The sequence below is a fragment of the Falco punctatus genome (genome assembly GCF_963210335.1).
Source record: "Falco punctatus genome assembly, chromosome: 1".
Taxonomy (NCBI): Eukaryota; Metazoa; Chordata; class Aves; order Falconiformes; family Falconidae; genus Falco; species Falco punctatus.
The window spans coordinates 76,851,327-76,870,042 of NC_137580.1; the positions used below are offsets into that span (position 1 = coordinate 76,851,327).

The window sequence follows — 18,716 nt, forward strand, 5'->3', positions numbered from 1 at the left end:
CAGTGAGTGAGAAATGCATCAGGTAAAAATGTTAGTCCCACAGAAGTTGTTATACGTAATTCTAGTCCTCAGATCACCTTCTGTTCCTCCGGCCCTCCAAGCTTACCTCAGATTTCAGAATTTTATAAGTATAAAATTCAGTGAATAAAAGAAACATATGATCATAACATATTTTTAAACATACACTTAAACTCATAGCCAAAAGAATATGTAACACCATCTATTTGGAAAGGGGGGGGTGTCAACTAACTCACAGCAAAAGTTTTAGTTTCTTCACACTTCGATTCACCATTTGCATCAAGTTTCATAACCAGCAATATCAACTTCAGTTAAGTCCCAAAAGGTGAAGCAGATTAAAATTGACAATCGGAGCAACAGCATCCACTGATAAAATGCTCAGTAAATACAGCTGGATCACCACAGACCAGAGATACTTGGGCTAATAATCACATCAGGCAACAAACAGCACCTGCCACAGTCAAGAACAATATAAGGAACAAAGGGCATATTTAAGTGGGGCAGAGCTCCCAAACGTATGTTAGACAACCCATGTATCCCAAGGGGGTAAGCATGCTGAAAGTGTTCTCAAGCACATTTTCATGATTTCTACTTCATAATGTTGTTGTCATATAACTGGTGTCTTGAAATATATAACTGTAATTATTTTTTCTTTTTCCTTAACAAAAAAAAAAAGAAAAAAAAAGAAAAAAGTGCATTCTCATTTTGAGAACAAAGATGCAGAGCAAAACCCATGTAAGTGCCTAACTGATACTGGTTTCAAAGCCTACATACAAGTGTGTGACTACAAGACACTGCTTCAAGTAGTTATCCTGAAGGTATCCATTTCATTTATTCTACATAAAATAAACTGATATGACAGTTTGAGTAACACAGGCAAGCTCCTTTCCAAGATTTCCCTTTAAGGAGCTCTGCAGGCCAAGCAACTAAAAGGCAACTCAAGTCAATCTAACCTTGTGGCAACGCATCAATTCTGAGCAAGTCTAAACCAAGAGGCTGTTCCCCCCTCGCCCCACCCCCCCCCCCCCAGGTGGCTGCTATCCTTCCTGCTTTAGAGAACTGCTGGAAATATGCCTGCGAACAACCAGCCAACACGGCTCCAAAAGAATTACACGTATGTTCAGAAGAAACTACTAGGTGTGCCCGGTAAGAACCACCAAGAAGTAAGGCAGTTAGACACTCTGAGATGCAGGCTCCACTGCAAAGGTACAATTGTACACCAAGTCAGATACCTGTATGGACCAATCTGGCACGATCAAAAGCTCTGTAGGTTTATTTTCCAGTGTGGCTAGTTGAGGTAAATCCCTTGACTGGAGTTGAAAGACTGATCTCAGTTATTGGCACACAAGTAGAAAACTGCTTGTACCTTACTCAGCTAAGTCTTTAGTCTAGTAAGCAATCTCTGTAATGGGAAACTAAACAAGAAACTAAATCAGCATTAGCTCTTTCCACACAAAAAACATGCACCTTCCTGTAATGAAGGGAGGAGAAAAAAATTTAAAAATAAATTAAAACCTACTTATTAAATACAACCTTGTGGCCAAAACTATGACCCAAATGGTCAGCACCAATGTTTTCTGTTAAAACTATTCTTCTTCCTTCCCAGGCACTGAGATTCTTGACTTTGCTTTCTGTACAGTTACCCACTTAAATTATACATTAGCATCGTTATTTAATTCTGTAGTAATATTTGTAAAAATCAGACTGAAAACAGGTAAGACACCCTTCTTTAAGGGAACAAAAAACCAATTTTTTATAGAAGAAATTCCTGTCCTTTGACTGCAAGTGATATTTTAACATAACAGTTACATTTAATTACTAAGTATTTCAAGAACTTTGCATGAGAATGCTGAACTAGATAGCCAAGTTCTTAGATAAGCCACAAACTGTATCAGGGATAACCACATTACTACAAGCAGAGCCCACATACCAATTAGCAAGCTTCATGATCCACTTACAGGGAGGGAAAAATTAAGAGAGCAGCAATTATTTGCCACCAGCTTTAACCGCAAGTGAAGGTGTAGGAGCAATTCTACTTATAAAATGCAAAAGTACAGCTAAACCTCTGCAAGCCTTAGGCAGCAAATGAAGCCATTACTTAACACAGCCAAGTAAAAGCAGAGCAAATACTAAGTACTTCTCAAAGGATGTGCTGGTATTTGTAGTAAAGCAGCATGTTGTAGGTTAGTACAGATGGGGAAGAACCTCACTATCTACAGAGATGCTGAGAATCTGCATTCCTTCCATGGATGCTTTAATATTTAACAAACTACATTTTAATGACAGTTGTATAACCTTTCCAAATGATCCTGCATGCTTGGAATCATTAGCAACTAAACTGTGTAAAGATGACAAAGGTTAAAAGTGTTGATTGATATTCATCTCAGAGTATGAATATTTCTAATGTTATTACAAACCAATATAAAAATAGGGCTCTGTGTCAGAAGACTAGTAAAAAAAGTATTTTTTTCAAACAGCAAAACTTGCTCCAAAATAACTAAACTGCCACAGTAATGTAAAAGTAATTCTGACTGGCAGTTGTAAAAATCATTACTGTTTATCTTAAGTTATTTACTTATCTTCACTCATTATATTTTAGTTCAGAACAACCAAGCGAAGAGAAAATTTGCCAGTTTCTAAGCTTTTAGAGTGATGTGGAAGAAGCTTTAATTAAAAAGGAGAATCCCAGGGAGAAGGCAAGAGGAAAAAAACCTTGTATGGCCGATGTGTTATTTTACAGTATTTTTAAAATCAGAGTGGTACTTAATGTGCATCGTTTTTGACACAACTTTAGCCAAATTACTACTTAGTTTAAAAACTCTTTAAAGCATTAACCATTACACAACTCGGGAGATGAAAGTCCTGAAGAATCTATATATCCTATGTGTAATACCTGCAAAAAATAAAGATTAAAAAAATTATCTCTTTTTCTGGCATAAAGTTTTTCTCTTTCTAGTGTGCTCTCAGAGCAGAGATTTACACATTGCATTCTTATCACACAAGCCACCTAAAAATAATGAATACTTATTTTTTAAAGGAAATATTCCTACATCATTTCATATACTGGAAATAGATTTCTTCACAAATATAAAATACTGAGTCCTTCTGTTCTGGTTGTAATTATTCCCTAGACTTAAAAAACATGCTTCAAGATTTTAGCTGCAAGAGAAGGAAAAACCTTTGCAAAGAAACACTGCAAACTCGGCAGGGCTGCGGCAAAGCGGTACCAGCCCCCTCTGCTGCTCAGAAAAGGAGAAAAATATTAACATGCACATCACCCCACCTACACACACTATTCCAACCTGCTCTCAATTGTGTGTACTGCCTGCACTCAAAACAAAAACCTGCTTCCAAGGATCAGCATTTCTCTAATCATCCTGTTCTTCCCCCCATCCCTACAAAGCTTTTAGCGTATTAACGTTCTGATGATAACTACAGGCTTGCATACCCGAGTCTCTTTTCACTTCACATATACACAAACTGCCCAGTGCAATCTTAGATTTGAGTTTTAAAAATTAATGCTATCGTCCCGTACAAAGCCAAAAATCACTGGAAGGTAAATCTTTGATGTCCCTGTGGCTCTATGTACTAGCCTGGACTGAGCACCTCGCAGTACAAAATCCTGTCCCAGCCTATGCTGTTTGAGACCTCAAAGCCACGTATGTGAGCATGGCTTTGGATTTGCTTCAGAACTTGAGACACGGGTATTTAAGCTCCAAGGGACAGGTCTTCCTGTGGTACATCCTGTCCTACCTCCACCAATGTCACCCCAGCTTCTTTCTTCTGTCCTTCCCTGCCTTCACTCTCCAGTGTCATCAACCAGCCACGAACAGGCACTCTCGGAACAGCACCATTATTTTACTTACACACACACACACACACACTGCGACTTACAGTCAACCAGAGAGTATGCTACACGGAATCAGAGGATGCTGCAATCAAAGCACATCACTTTCACAAGAAAACTAATCTGCTTCTCAGCCTTTACCACTGTTATACTGATGCAGGTGGTGGAGGAGCCAACAAGGTGAGGTGTGCTCCTTTATACTCACAAAGAAGGACTGGCTGGGGATCTGAAGGCTGGGGGCAGCCTTGGCTGCCCTAACCACAAGATGGTGGAGTTCAGGATCCTGCATGGAGGAAGCAGGGCAGTAAGTAGGATTGCAGCCTAGGTTTCAGAAGAGCTAACAATGGCCTCCTCAAGGACTTGCTTGGAGGAATCCTATGGGTTAGGGCCCTAGAAGATGGGGGGGTCCAAGACAGCTGGCTGATACTCAAGCATCACTTCCTCCAAACTCAAGACAGGTAGATCCCTATGAGCAAGAAGTCAAGCAAAGAGAGCAGGAGGCCTGCATGGATGAGCAAGCAGCTTCTGGCAAAAATCAAACAGAAGAAGGAAGTTTATGGGATAGGGAAAAGGGGACAGGCCACTTGGGAGGAATACAGAAATGTCAGAAAATGCAGGGAGGTGACAAAGAAGATTAAGGTCTGGTTGGAATTAAATCTGGCAAGGGAGGTCAAGGACAACAAGAAGAGCTTCTTTAAGTGCATCAGCAGGAAAAGAATAGCTAACAAAAATGTGGGCCCACTGCTGAATGAGGTGGGTGCCCTGATGACAAAGGACAGAGAAGCAGAGCTACTGAATGCCTTCTTTGCTTCAGTCTTCACTGCCAAGGCCAGCCCTCAGGTTTCCCAGACCCTGGAGACAAGAGAGGGAATCTGGAGAAAGGAAGGCTTTCCCCTGGTTGTGATCAGGTTAGAGATCATTTAAGCAAAATTGTTAACCACAAATCCATGGGTCCCAATGGGGTGCACCCAAGCGCTGAGGGAGCTGGCAGGTGTCATTGCCAAGCCATTCTCCATTGTCTTTGAAAAGTCATGGAGGACAGGAGAGGTGCCTGAGGACTAGAGGAAAGTCAGCGTCACTCCAGCCTTCAAAGAGGGCAAAAAGGAGGACCCGGGAAGCTACAGGCTGCTCAGACCCACCATCATCGCTGGAAAGGTGATGGAACAGCTCATTCTGGAGGTCATCTCAAAGCATGTGCACGAAAAGAAGGTTATCAGGGGTGGTCAACACGGATTCACCAAGGGGAAATGATGCCTGACCAACCTAATAGCCTTCTAGGATGGAATGACTGCTTGGGTAGATGAGGGGAGAGCCATGGGTGTTGTCTTTTTTGACCTCAGCAAGGCTTTTGACACCATCTCCCACAACACCCTCGCAGGTAAGCTCAGGAGGTGTGGGTTAGATGGGTGGACAGTGAGGTGGGTCGAGAACTGGCTGAATGGCAGAGCTCGGAGGGCTGTGATCAGCGGCGCAGAGTCTGGCTGGAGGCCTGTAGCTGGTGGTGTTCCCCAGGGGTCGGGACTGGCTCCGGTCCTGCTCGGCGTATCCATCATGACCTGGCTGAAGGGACAGAGGGCACCCTCAGCAAGGTTGCTGATGGGACACAGCTGGGAGGAGCGGCTGACACACCAGGAGGCTGCGCTGCCGCTCAGCGAGACCTGGACAGGCTGGAGAGCTGGGTGGAGAGGAACCTCATCAAGCTCAACAAAGGCCAGCGGAGGGTCCTGCCGCTGGGGAGGAGCCACCCCACGCACCAGTACAGGCTGGGGCTGACCTGCTGGGGGGCAGCTCTGTGGAGAAGGACCTGGGAGTTCTGGTGGGCAGCAAGTTGCCCGTGAGCCAGCAGGGTGCCCTGGTGGCCAAGGGGCCAGTGGCATCCTGGGGTGCATTAGGAGGAGCGTGGCCACCAGGTCGAGGGAGGTTGTCCTGCCCCTCTGCCTGCCCCCTGGTGAGGCCACACCTGGAGTACTGGGTCCAGTAAGAGAGACAGGGAACTGCTGGGGAGGGCCCAGCGGAGGCTGCGAGGGCGATGAGGGGACCGGGGCATCCCCCTTACGGGGAAGGGCTGAGGGAGCTGGGCCTGCTCAGCCTGGAGAAGGCTGAGAGGGGTCTCATCCGTGTCTACACACACCTTAAGGGCGAGTGTCCAGAGGACGGGGCCAGGCTCCTTTCAGAGGTGCCCAGCACAGGACAAGGGGCAACGGGCACAAACTGCAGCACAGGCAGTTCCGTCTGCGCATGAGGGAAAACGTCTTTACCTTGGGGGTGACAGAGCCCTGGGACAGGCTGCCCAGGGAGGCTGTGGCGTCTCCTTCTCTGGAGACATTCAAAACCTACCCGGACACGATCCTGTGCAACCTGCTCTAGGAGAACCTGCTTTAGCATGGGGGTGGACCAGGTGATCTCCAGAGGGCCCTTCCAACCCCAACCATTCTGTGGTATATAATATAGGTTATATATGAAAAACATCTATTAAAAAGTCATCTTATTACCTTTGGTAGTGAAACAAATGCTCAAATACGACAACTGCTGAAGAGGCATCACAGTGCTTTTTGTACTGTATTATCCAACTACACAAGAATTTCTCATCTTCATTTTAGCTAATCTGTTTTCTGGTTTTTAGTAAGCTCTCGTTAAGCAAGAAAACAATCACCATCACAGCCCACAATCCTGCAACAAGGAAACCTGCAGTTGAAGAGCACACCAAATCGGAAAGTTAGCAGAGGGTTCTGCATGCAGATGTCTGATCCCTTATGAAGGGTCACCATCACAGCCCAAATAGCACAGAAATAACGTTTCACATTCATATACCCTAATTTGCTATGTTTCATGACAGACTCAAAAGAAGGAGACAAAATAAACGTTTAAGTAAGAGGGCTTTTGTTCTGAAGTCTCTTGTTGAACAGCGCCTGTTGTCCAGAAGGACGCAGCATCTCCCAGGCAGGCTCTAACACTCCTTTTTCAGACATCCCTCCAGAGAAGCAGAGCAGAAAAATACATCTCCTGAAACCCAGAACAAGAAAAATGGCCACGCACCAGCTAACAATCCTCCTGCTCTATCCACTTACTTGGATTTTTAAATTCAGGTCCTTACAGAACACATGAAAATACCTTTAGTGCCTTCTCTGGTGTATTCTCCCCTCAAAACACAATTTGTGGAGAAATAAGAGATGGCTCCTGGAATCCCGTCTCAAACAGGAGGGCATGGCATGAAATGAAGAAATTATATGAACATTCAGGATGGCATCTGTGTGAAGCAAGAGGCATACTTTAAGATGAAAGAGGGCTGCCATGTGCTTATCTCCCAACAACTGTTCCCTGAACAATACAACCATTTGAGATGGACACGGTAAATTGCATCTTCTAGTTTCTATATAACCTTCAGACTCTTTTCCTCTTTTGCCAGAGACCAACTTCAAGCACGCAAGAAGGAGTTAAGAACGGAAACATGCCTTGATTCCACAGTTTGAACTACAGCACGTATTTATCTGCCCCTGGAGATCTCAGACCTGCCAGTCTGGTACGAGCCAGTTGTTTTGCCTAATCAAATCATAGAAATCTGTGACAATATTTGCTGGAATGAATGCAGCTAACGCTTCTCACAAATTCATGGGTTTCATTTTTATTTATTTTTGGAGTGATTGTTTCCTAAGTGAGGTGACTTCAACATTAAAGACATTTACTATTAAAAGTATTATGTAATGTCGAAATTTAGATAAAGAAAAATGAACAGAGCACAATTAAATTTATGGGAGCTTGGCTATAAGTGATCATGACTTTTTTTCCCTCCACTTCCACAAAATACGTCAAATCCAAACGAAAGCTGAACGAACCTGTAAATTATTTCAACTGTTCAGAAACAATTTCTAAGATTTCGAGAAGCCAATATTCCTCCAAATAAGTAAAGTTCACAGCAGTTAAAGAAAAACAAATAATCTTGATGAAAACTGAAAGCCTCCATCGTAATAAAAATATTTCAGTCTATTGAAGATGGTAGTCATTAATATTTAAGAACTACAAAACTGGGAGTTGTAGAAATAGTTAATCAAACACAAATTTGAATTAATTAAAATTATATACATTATGATCAAAATTATTTTTAAGAATTAGAACAACCTAAATATTTCAGAAGTCTCAAATAAACCTAGTAATATATATTAAAAAAAATCAGAAAAGGAAACAGTACAACCTGGATAACCATAGGCTGAAACCCAGGTGTCACTCCAATAGAAAATAACGCTATGGTTGACACAGAATAGGATTAACTGTGTTGATGCCAATTTTTCCATAAAAACATGCTGGTTATCACCTATGTCATAAATACCAGTTTCAATAAAGATAAAACATTGCTGGCGTGATATACTTGTTATTACTACAATTTCAAGAGTATGAACACAGGTAGACAAACAATTTAAATCTAAAATAAGCAAGAATGTTAATTTACATGAGCTATTTCCCAGTGACTGTGACTACCAGTAATATGTTCTCCTTCTTGCAGTGCTACAGAATCCCACATGTACTGAGGGATAAAAGCATTTAAGGGCAGTTGCTGTGAAATATGTGATGCACTGTAGATGTATTTGTTTGCTTATGTTGTGGTTAATTGTTACATGGCCATTCCTAATGAACTCAAGTAACACCAAGTCATCCCAGAGCGCTGGAAACGGATGCCGCAAATATGATGCAGTCAGTTGAAGCATCAGCCTCAAATGCATGTTTCTGTAACAGTTCTGCACATAGTACTTTGTCCTCCTGTGCTATTTAATATTTTTATAAAACAGACATGACAACATTTGATAGGACATAGATCAACTGGAGTAAAAATTAACAAACAGTAAAGGATCTGATGAGGTACACTGGATCTGACAAAACCCTAGCCACTTTAATACAACCAAGCGTCAATTCTCTCTAGGTACAAAGGACAGGCCACACTTTCAGAACAGAGGTCTCTAAAAAAGGCTCACATCATGTTGCATCATGACAAATCAGTCAAACATGAAATCTCAATGCAACGCTGCAGTCAAAAGTGTTAATGGAATCGTGTCTTATATAAACAGGTAAATAAATAGCATGAACAAATTTTAATTGTCATTGGTGCAGTTGCTACTGGAGTTTTAATCTCAGTTCTGATATCTACAATTCAAGACAGATGTTCAAAAATCAGAGAGAGTATTCAGGGAAGTACCATAATAAGAACAAAAAATAGAAAAATATGCTCAACAGACAGTGTCATTATTTAAGACACCTTTCTGGAGTGAATTTGTCTATGTATGTGGGAAGAAAAACCCACTTGTTAAACAGCTCTTCAGTACAACACAAAAATAATTAATCATAATGGTCAAAAAAAGACACATAGCAGGAAGAAGGCAGAGTAGAGTAAAGGTGCAGAAGTTTAAACACTGGTGATAACTAACAAACTATTAACCTAACCCTGAGATACATTTGCCTTGCTGGACTGTTTCCTGTTTTCCGATGGTGAAATTTTCCTAAAAATACGCTTTAACCTGTGCAGAAGTCAATACAAGCAGCCTCATGTTTTATGCAGGAAATTCTAACAGGTAACCACAAGGACCCTTCCTGGGGGAGGATTCCTGGGTGTTGCTTGTGAATGCAATGAGACCCTCCTGAACCACCAGCTTTCTCGTTTCGAGTGTACATGCCCTTTAGTCATAACATTTTCACAACATTATGGCAACAATTATCTCAGCTATTTGTGCAGTGCAGTAGTGTGAGGCAAATATGTATATATAATTATATATATTATATAAACATTACCTATAATGCGAATATATATAAATGTGTTTATATATAAATATAACGGGGTTTATGCTTCTGGTGAAATGTACCTAATAGAACAGAGCAAGCTTGCTGCTGTCAAGTGGAAGTCCAGGTGAGAGGTGGCTAACACAAGCAGGACACACTGCAGTGTTATGTAGGAACCTTGCCATTGCCTGCCTTAACCACACAGGGTCCTGCAGGCCAGTAAGCAAAGAAAAGTCAGATTAGAAAGAGACTTTATTCAGTGGTTTATGAGGAAAGGACTAAAAGATAGAACAGAGATATCAAAAAGTTGATAGGAGCTGCACACTGACACCTACGGCAGTAGCTATTTTATTCAGTCTAAATGTTACCTCTTGGTATTTGGCAGTGATGAAAACTGTGTGTTGCCAATATTGGTACATACATACATCCAGACCGAACCAGCAGCTATGCTGGATCAGGAATGCATGCTGCTGAGGAGCCAGGTTTACATCTGACACACAAACAGCAAGTAGCGCATTCAGTCATCACAGCTGCTGCTGGTGGTGCAGAGCAAGTTTCGCAGGAGCACAGCATAGAGCAAGTCAGCAGGTAACGCAGCCAGAGTTACAAGGAGAACTAGCCTACATTACAAATGCTGAGAAGCACATCTGAAAAGTTAAAAATAAGTCTATAAGGTTCAAGTCTCCTACTGTGAGTCTATCTTCAACAGGTAGAACTAGAAATCACTCATAAAGGCAGTTGATGAGTCTATAAACACTCCTTTTTCTTCTCAAAAGCAGCATATTAGTCAGTCATGTTTATTTTTACTCTGGTCATTCATTCATTTATGCTCCAGCACAGCCGTATTTCTACGTTTTTTAGCACAGAATGTGCTCCTATGGTTAAATGTTGATTTATTAATGAATAAGCAACATTATGTCAGGCATTATGTCAGTCGTGTGTAACCGTGACCCAGAGCAGTGCCAATTCAAGCTGCTTTCTAACCTGTGCTGATCCTTCAGGTACACAGTCAAAACTACCTAAAACAGAGTTACACCATGTATCACAAACAATTCCCAAATACAGTTCGTATGTAGCTCCCCAACAGTTCTTGCAGAAGCACAGCCTGGGGACAGAGCACAGACAAAACTGGCCAGCGCTGCACAGAAGCAACATGCAAAGCAACGATCACACCACACTAAAATTGTGCATCATTACAAAAATCATTCAGACAAATTCCTTCACGCTTATCCAGCTTGTTTCAGTTTATATCAAACACACCTTAAAGAAAAAAACTGCACTCATTATTGAAGATCATTAAAAGAGCTTCAAAACCGACCATCACTGAAAACTGTTGTATTCTGTCTGTGTATCACTCAAACGTGGTTATTTACAAAGCACTTCAATATTTTCCAATTCAGAGACTTAAAAACATATTTTTGAGTGTGAGTATTTCCTATATTAAATATAAAGTCCATACTGAATGCTAGTTTTGTACGATACTCAGTAAGTCATACTAAATTCAGGAAAACCAAAGTATTGGAATAAAAACAAGAATTTGAGTTGTAAAATAACCAAATGAATGACATGAAATATGACAGTATTTCACTTCAAATTAGAAAGCATATACTTCAGTACTTTGAACAGTAGAATTATCAACAGAAAATTACATCATTTACTAAAAACAGATGTGAAAACATTATGACTTTTCAAAAATCAAAGATAATAATTGAGAAACTTTAAACACACAAGTGAATTACATGCTAATTACTATTACCAAAAACAGTGCTGCAGCTTCCAGGGCAAACGTTCATCCTATTTACCTGTTCTACTGTTATAGCACATCTTCAAGACTGATTCTGCATCTGTATACATGTATGTTCATACTCAAACACAGAGGGAATCCTGTTAACTTATGTTAACTGATATTTTTTGTAGTTTTATTTTGTTTTACAACAGTTTGTTGTTTTTTTTTAAAGTACATTGCAAAAATTTCGGGGCGGGGGGGTTGTCATTTTGTTTTTTTGAAAGCTGAGAGGAGTCCAGGTGTTCTATTACCAATTAATGATTAAAAAAAGAAATTGGTACACAGGTTTAAGAACAACATTATTCCACAAGAACACTTTCCTGCTTCCTTTTTTGTATTAGTCCAGTATCAATGCTTTCATTATTCTTTCAGGTTTTGCTGCTCCTAAAAATTAACAGAATTCCTGCTTCCTGAAGAATCCGGAAAATACTGTGCACTACGAATGTACACTGGAACTAATGTTCCAAAAATATGATTTTTTTAAAATCTAAAATGTTAGGTGATAGAAGTAGCAACAAAATTACAAGTATTTATTCCCAAATTCTTATTGCAAATCAGAAGTTCTCAACAATCACTGCACACAATTTACAGGGTCCTCTCACAAGCAGGATACCCTACAACACTGCAGTAATTTTGTTATTACATTCAGTAACCTGAATGACTGGCTAACACAGTTTTTAACCTGCATTTTGTCACTGAACTCACCATAACCTGGCCAGAAGAAAGAACTTGATGCTTCTGTAATATTCCACCCATTTTTTCATTACAATGTTTTCATCTAAATGAGCCAGCTATTCTCAGAGAGCACCACATATGCACAATTGCTTACCTTCCTTCTTGCCTGCTTTGAGAAGGAAAAAATGATAAATAATGACTGGAGGGGTCTTATTAAGTGTATGAATTAGCGTGTATAAATATTTACAAATAAATACCTTGATCTTTTGAATACAGTTATCAGAGCTCTATTCCTTAAAATACACAGCAGTATTTGCTCATGTCAAATGCATGCAAATAATTTAATAATAACAGTGAAAACAGTATAGTTTTTGTGGACTGCGTAAATTCTTCATAATGAGCTCTTTAGGAAGTAAAATCTTTGCTTCATTGTAAAACTTTAAGTTAATTATGCATGTTATTTTGCAAAATCCAGAGTTAACAAGGATTAAGGACATACAAAGAAAATGTAGTTTCTCACCTTTGTCTTTATGTAGAATGGCGATGACTGGTGAATGGGCAAGTCCATGAGGCTATTGGAATTTGTGACACTGTTACTGTTAGCATGTTCATCTTCTCTACTGCTGTCGTCAGACTGATCAAAATCATCACTCTCCTGGTCCATTTCCTCCTCCTCTTCCACCTCCTCCTCTTGATCACCAGCATGTTCATCATCTTCTTCCTCTTGGTTACAAGTGGATTCTTCATCCACTGTAATAAGTCTATTGTTATTTTCTTCTGACTGCTCCTGCTGAGACTCATGCCTGTCATCAAATCCAGGTTCTTCTCCTCCTATCTCCCCATTCCTCCCAATGTGCTGCTCCTCTTGTTGTCGTCTTTGCTGCTGCTCCTCCTCTTCTATGACCCGATTCATCTGCTCCTCATCTACTTGGCTTGAGGAAGCATCACCTCGAAGAGATCCACCAGTTCGTCGCCTCTTGCTGCCCACAGAGAGCAGTTCCTGATTCATTTCCAAAAGCCAGCTTGCTACTTCTTGGACCTTGGCTAGGCTATCTGAAGATGCAAATGCTTTCACATTCTAAGGAGACAAAAAAAGTGGGTAATTACAAAAGTTACATTTTTTTATTAGATAAAGCATTAAAAACTTATTTCATCATATTACTCCCGACAACTTCAGATTCCAAGATACAAGGAATAATTTCTACTTGACACACCACTGGAAAAACCCAGACTGCAGACAACTTTGTAGCAAGAAAGTTATTTCTTCTATTAAACAGTCTGACCATGACCTCTGCAAGCACCACATTCTGCAAAATTCAGAACTACTTGCCCTAATAGAGAATCCACAAGAACCATTAACATTCACACTAACTAAAGATCCAAGTATAGGATATTACTTGCTAAAAATTGGACAAAGATAATTTTCAAGTGGCATTGTATTTTCCCTCTCATTTGATCACAGACTTTATATATTACAGATTATGAGCTGCTTTTGATCTTATGCCTTAAGAGCAGGCACATTTTCAGGTGTAATTGAAAGTTTCATTTCTTGAACTATGATTTTCTTTTAGATAAATGAAAAAGAGAACACACACTAAAGAATACAGCCTTATCACTTCCAAGTCTTAAATTGGCCACAGAGATGCCTGGTGGTCAAAACCAGACAGACACTGCTAGGCAGCCCACGTAGCTCAGAAATGGCACATACCTCACCCAGCAAAAACCACTGTTAGCAGTAAAGTACTCCAAACTCTAAGAAGCTACAAGAGTTGTTAAATGAGACTCTGAGAAGTTTAAAAATTGCCAGATTTAGATGCATATTAACAGAAATTGAAAAATACTAATGCAATTTCCAAATTATCCATGCATTTGCCGATGCATGTGCATGTAAGCAATACACATGAACAGAGGGATGTAACACACTCTAGCTAGATCTTAGATTTGGTATGTGACTTCCAGCTATACAACCTTTGAGGCTGGTACATCCCGACTCCAGTTCCTCTAGATTCAACTGATGTGTTGAGTTGGTGACACCAGACATGAACTTGACAAGGGGTCAGTCACAGGTTGCACATGAAAATGTGTGCAAAGAGAAAATAACTAGTTTTTTCACTGTGCATTGAACCACTGTCCTCGGGTGTCCGTAGACCACACCACTCAGCAGGCAACGCTGTGAGAGATTCAGAAAGTACAATACAATACTGGAAGGGAGGCATGACTGCTGAGTCTCCTTGGAGCAGAAGCAGTTGAAGGATGTAAGTTTCCAGGAGTACCTCGGTACTGGAAGATATTCTCCTAATCTCTCCCACCCATCCCCTTCCTTTTCTTTAGAAAGGCTCTCATAGTTAAAAAAAGCCCAAAGAACCTAGAGCCTTGGATGATGGAGTTGTGGAACAGATAAACCCCAGCTGTGCTCCATGACATTTATAAAAACATCCAAGTTAATGGTGAGGGGGGAAGGAAGTACCAGAAACCATAGCTCTATGGTAATTTTCTTTTTGTTGTACCATAAAAGCCACAGAAACATTTTTACGGATGTTTTTCAAGTCTTGCCTTGAGAAGTATTTGTAGATAGGGCTCTGCACACTTGTCCCCTCTTCCTTGAGGAAACATTACTTAAATCCCAAAGTCATGGTTCTCAAGTTTCCACATGTCTATCCAGGTAACAACTGCCCCCAAATAAAATCTTACAAGCTCAGAAGCTGAAATAAGCGTTCCAAAGAAAGCATCCACTAGCAATTAGCTCCAACGAGCGAACCAGAAGCTAATACGAAAAGACTATTAAGCTCCACATGTCAAGGCAAGGACGCGACAGAAGCAAGCAGAGGCTGTGCCGACTCCTGCTTTTACCAGTGGAAAAAAAGCATTAGGACACTGGGGTGCACATGACCCAAACCAGAAGCTAATGACTCCAACCTTGAGTGCAAGGGGCATCAAAAGTGAATGTGTTTGATTTTCTATATATAGTAAGTAGCACTTGAGAAGAATATGCTCTTCGTGCTGTCTAAGAGAAATGTTTTCACTTAACATTTTTCCCCAAAGCCTGGAAACTGTAGCATATTGGATTGATGTTTAATAACTCCATTTCATCAAATGTCAAATTTGGTTGCATATATAATCTGAGGTTAGTACAACTATTTATCAGGCTTGCTACATAGTTTGGGCTTTATGAACACGACAACACTACCTCTTACTTTCTCATGGAAAGAGAAAAGATTTGGATTTTTTAAAGATTAAAACAGGTGAAAATCAGGAATTAAAAAAAAAAAAAATCAAAAGAGATTTACATCTTCAGAATCTAGCAATTTCAGCTTCCACCACAAATGGTTCTCTAAATAGTCATGAATGAAGCTTACAATTTTTAACTGTATTTTTTCAGGATCAACAGCTTTGTTTCAAATACATCAATCAACTGTTGGTTTAGGGCTTGCTTGATAAAACTGAAAATGCTGCATTTGTATCCACAATTTAATACATACTTTCAATTTGTATCTATAAGCAACGAACAGGAAGGGTCGGCAATGAAATATTTAGATAATAGAATGCCTGATTCTGCTAAATGCATAAGTGACAAAATTAACACTACTGTTACTGTTAATATACCCAAATGAAATTCCAGCCAATTAAAAAAAATGAACATACATTAGTGCTATTATATATTTTTAATTATGCCTAGATTTTTGTAGTGACCATCAATTCACAAAATTAGATTCAGTCATAAGTGATTTCAGTTTTACTCTGTATTTGCACAAATAAATTCAACTTGGTTTTTCCAGAAGCCTGTACAATGCATTATCAAAATTTAATTACAAGCAATGCTACATCAGAAACCATCAATATGCAAAGAGGTGAAGCATTCGCTAAAGAACAGATGGATGTACATTATCTGAGAGATTTGAAACATTAAAGCTGCCTTCTGTCACGTAAGTGCTTTCAGAATTAACTACTGTCGGCTAATACACAAGATACAATCATTTCCATATATAAGGTAGATAAGGAATAAGACAGGATTATTATTTTGCAGTAAGTGTATTTACAAATCAACTACCAGAGAACTAAAATGCTGTTTTCAGCTGGTACGGAGCTTCCTTCATTTATACTCTCCGAGCCCAAAATGACTCAAATCAGCTAAGCCCCAGCAGGTTCACAGAGCTTTCCTACCCCACCTCAGACCACAAAGAGATTTTTTTAGACAAGACACCAAAGCAGGGCTTTGCATAAACATGCAAAACTCATTAAACTTCGTCAACAAGTCTAACTTGGCCCAGGTTAAGTTTCTTAACACTTGAAGCCAGTTGTATAGAAAAGCAAAATACAAAGAATCCCTAAGGCAAATGGAAGTCCCTGGACTGATCCAGCTATAAATTCAGAGTTGATGAATGCATCCCCCCGTCTATATTGAAGATTAGATGCTGCAGAATTCTTCATCTTTATCCATTAAATTTGCACAGAAAATAATTATAAAAATAACCCAGAGTAACAGTTGCTCAAAACCACCTGTAAGAAATGCCAAGCAACACCAGGAAACTACAGAGAGAACTCCTCAGGTTTATCCACCACAACAGGTTGCATTCTGTACGGAGAAAGAAGGATGAACACTGCATTTCTTGCTTTACGGCTGAAATATCTGTCCCTCGAATTGATACAAAAGTTGTTAGACATTTTTAACCTATAAAAACATCTAACTATGGGAAAACAGAAAGATCTCCATTAGTACTGCTGGGGCTTATTATTCCTTTTTTATCACTTGAAACTGTAAGGGAAAAAAGGGAAATGAGGTTGGTGCAGAAAGGTGGAGGGGGAGGTTGTTTTTGCAGAAAGGTGGAGGGGGAGGTTGTTTTTTAACTAAGTATAGCAGAACTTGCAAAGGTTTTAAAGAACTAACTTGGAAATTAGAGGGCTAGACTGACTTGAGTACTAACTGAAGTCATGCTAATACTGATCAGGACAGCAGTTAGCGAAAAGACAGAATGGCTGGAGTCACAATGCGGTTTATGGGCAGCGGACACTCCTAAAACAGATCTTTTTTTGAGGTTACAGATTTGGCGGACAAAGATAATTGGACTAACACAAAAACTTCTGTAAATATTTGGTTAAATACTGCCTCACAGATTAATACGCACAACCCAGTAAAAAAGCTGGAACTTAGTAACTGAGTTATAATTGAAGTAAATATGAAGTAAAAAAGGAACATCCTATCCAAGCTAAGGATCTGCTATGGTTTCATCTCAACATCCTAACCTATCTTCTGCAAGAAAAATAAAATCCTTATAAGCACACTTTTGCCAAGATTGTCACTGGCACGTGCAAAGCGGAGATGCAGCTTTGCATTTTGGGGAAAGTGCTGTTATTTCCAGACCAGCTCAGACCCCAGGGCGTAACTGACCCTCACAGCTGGGGCACATCTGGTGTAGTTTCACCCAGAAGGTACTCTGGGATAGCTGCGTTTTCATTCTAGTGGGAAGCAGGTGTGGACAAGCAGGAGTTACACTTGAAAAGCATGCTCCCGATCCCAGTTCAGACTGGCACACAGAGTGCAAAGGCACCTAAGGATGGGTGTGCAGATGGGTAGGCACCAGCGCTGCCAGCCACCCAAAACCCATTAAGCCCATTTGAAAAACATGCAAAGAGAATTAAATGCAGCATCCAGCAGGTAGAAATAAACAATAAAATTAACACTGATAAAATTGTGGACCGTGTTTTATGAAAAAAAGAAAAAATATATTTTGCATGTATGGAGCCAACAATGCAAAACACTATGAGCAAGTGACCTGTATCTTGCATTAAACAGAAAGTTTAATACATTGATCTGATTACTGGCTACACAATTTGTATATAGGAAAGATTTTGAACAATAGCAAAGCAACAACAAACCAAAACAATCGACATGCAATAACTGGAAATGGAAACTATACAAAGTCAAATAAAGAAGCCACCACTTTCTTTTGTAGGTTATGCTAGTGGACAATTATCCTCATGCAAGGACTTGATCAAGACAAGGTACTTCAAATAAAGCCACAAGTTTAAAGTCATGAGCTTTAAGCAAAAGTTGCAGGAGAATAATTCTGCTGTGCTACACAAGATGGCAAACTTTATCATAGTAACGGACACCTCAAGTCATAAAATTCTGAGCTGAATACTGTACAAAAGAGGAAAATAAAACCCTTTGTACTTCATCAGCACAAAATTTCAAGTAGAGCAAGATTAACATACAGCTTTAAAAACTTTCAATAACTTTTCATCAAAATAAAATACATCATTAACAACGCATCTTTTTCTACAAGCATGCATGCTTTTTCCAAGAATGATAAACTACTTCTCTGAAATGTATACACACCTCAAATCACTCTGTCAACTCCATTATTCACAGCTCCAAGCTCCAGAACAAATTAGCAGCTAAAGAGACTCTCTGCTCTTGCTCTACGATCACCCTGCCCAGCACAGCTCTGCCAACACTTCCTGGAGCAGCACATGAACATTTTCTGTTGGATTAGAAACGATCCTGCTCCTTTTTCACTATCTCTAGATACTTCAACAATCAAGTCATGTTGTTTATTCAGCGCAAAGTGGTCAAAGTAACCAACAGTAAACAAAGGTGCTCCTCTAATTACTTATGTCAAACATAAA

The 18,716-nt window shown here is 40.0% G+C and overlaps 1 protein-coding gene across 2 annotated transcripts in view; it reads right to left on the reverse strand.

The window, feature by feature from the left end:
• The window catches only part of FBXW7 (F-box and WD repeat domain containing 7), a 216,423-nt gene that overhangs the window by 95,700 nt on the left and 102,007 nt on the right, over nucleotides 1-18,716 (reverse strand). For both annotated transcript variants that reach the window (XM_080384885.1, XM_080384884.1), the window contains one exon: nucleotides 12,610-13,167. In XM_080384885.1, coding sequence (XP_080241011.1) covers nucleotides 12,610-13,098 — 489 coding nt within the window. In that variant the 5' untranslated portion in view covers nucleotides 13,099-13,167. The remainder of the gene's footprint in view (nucleotides 1-12,609; nucleotides 13,168-18,716) is intronic.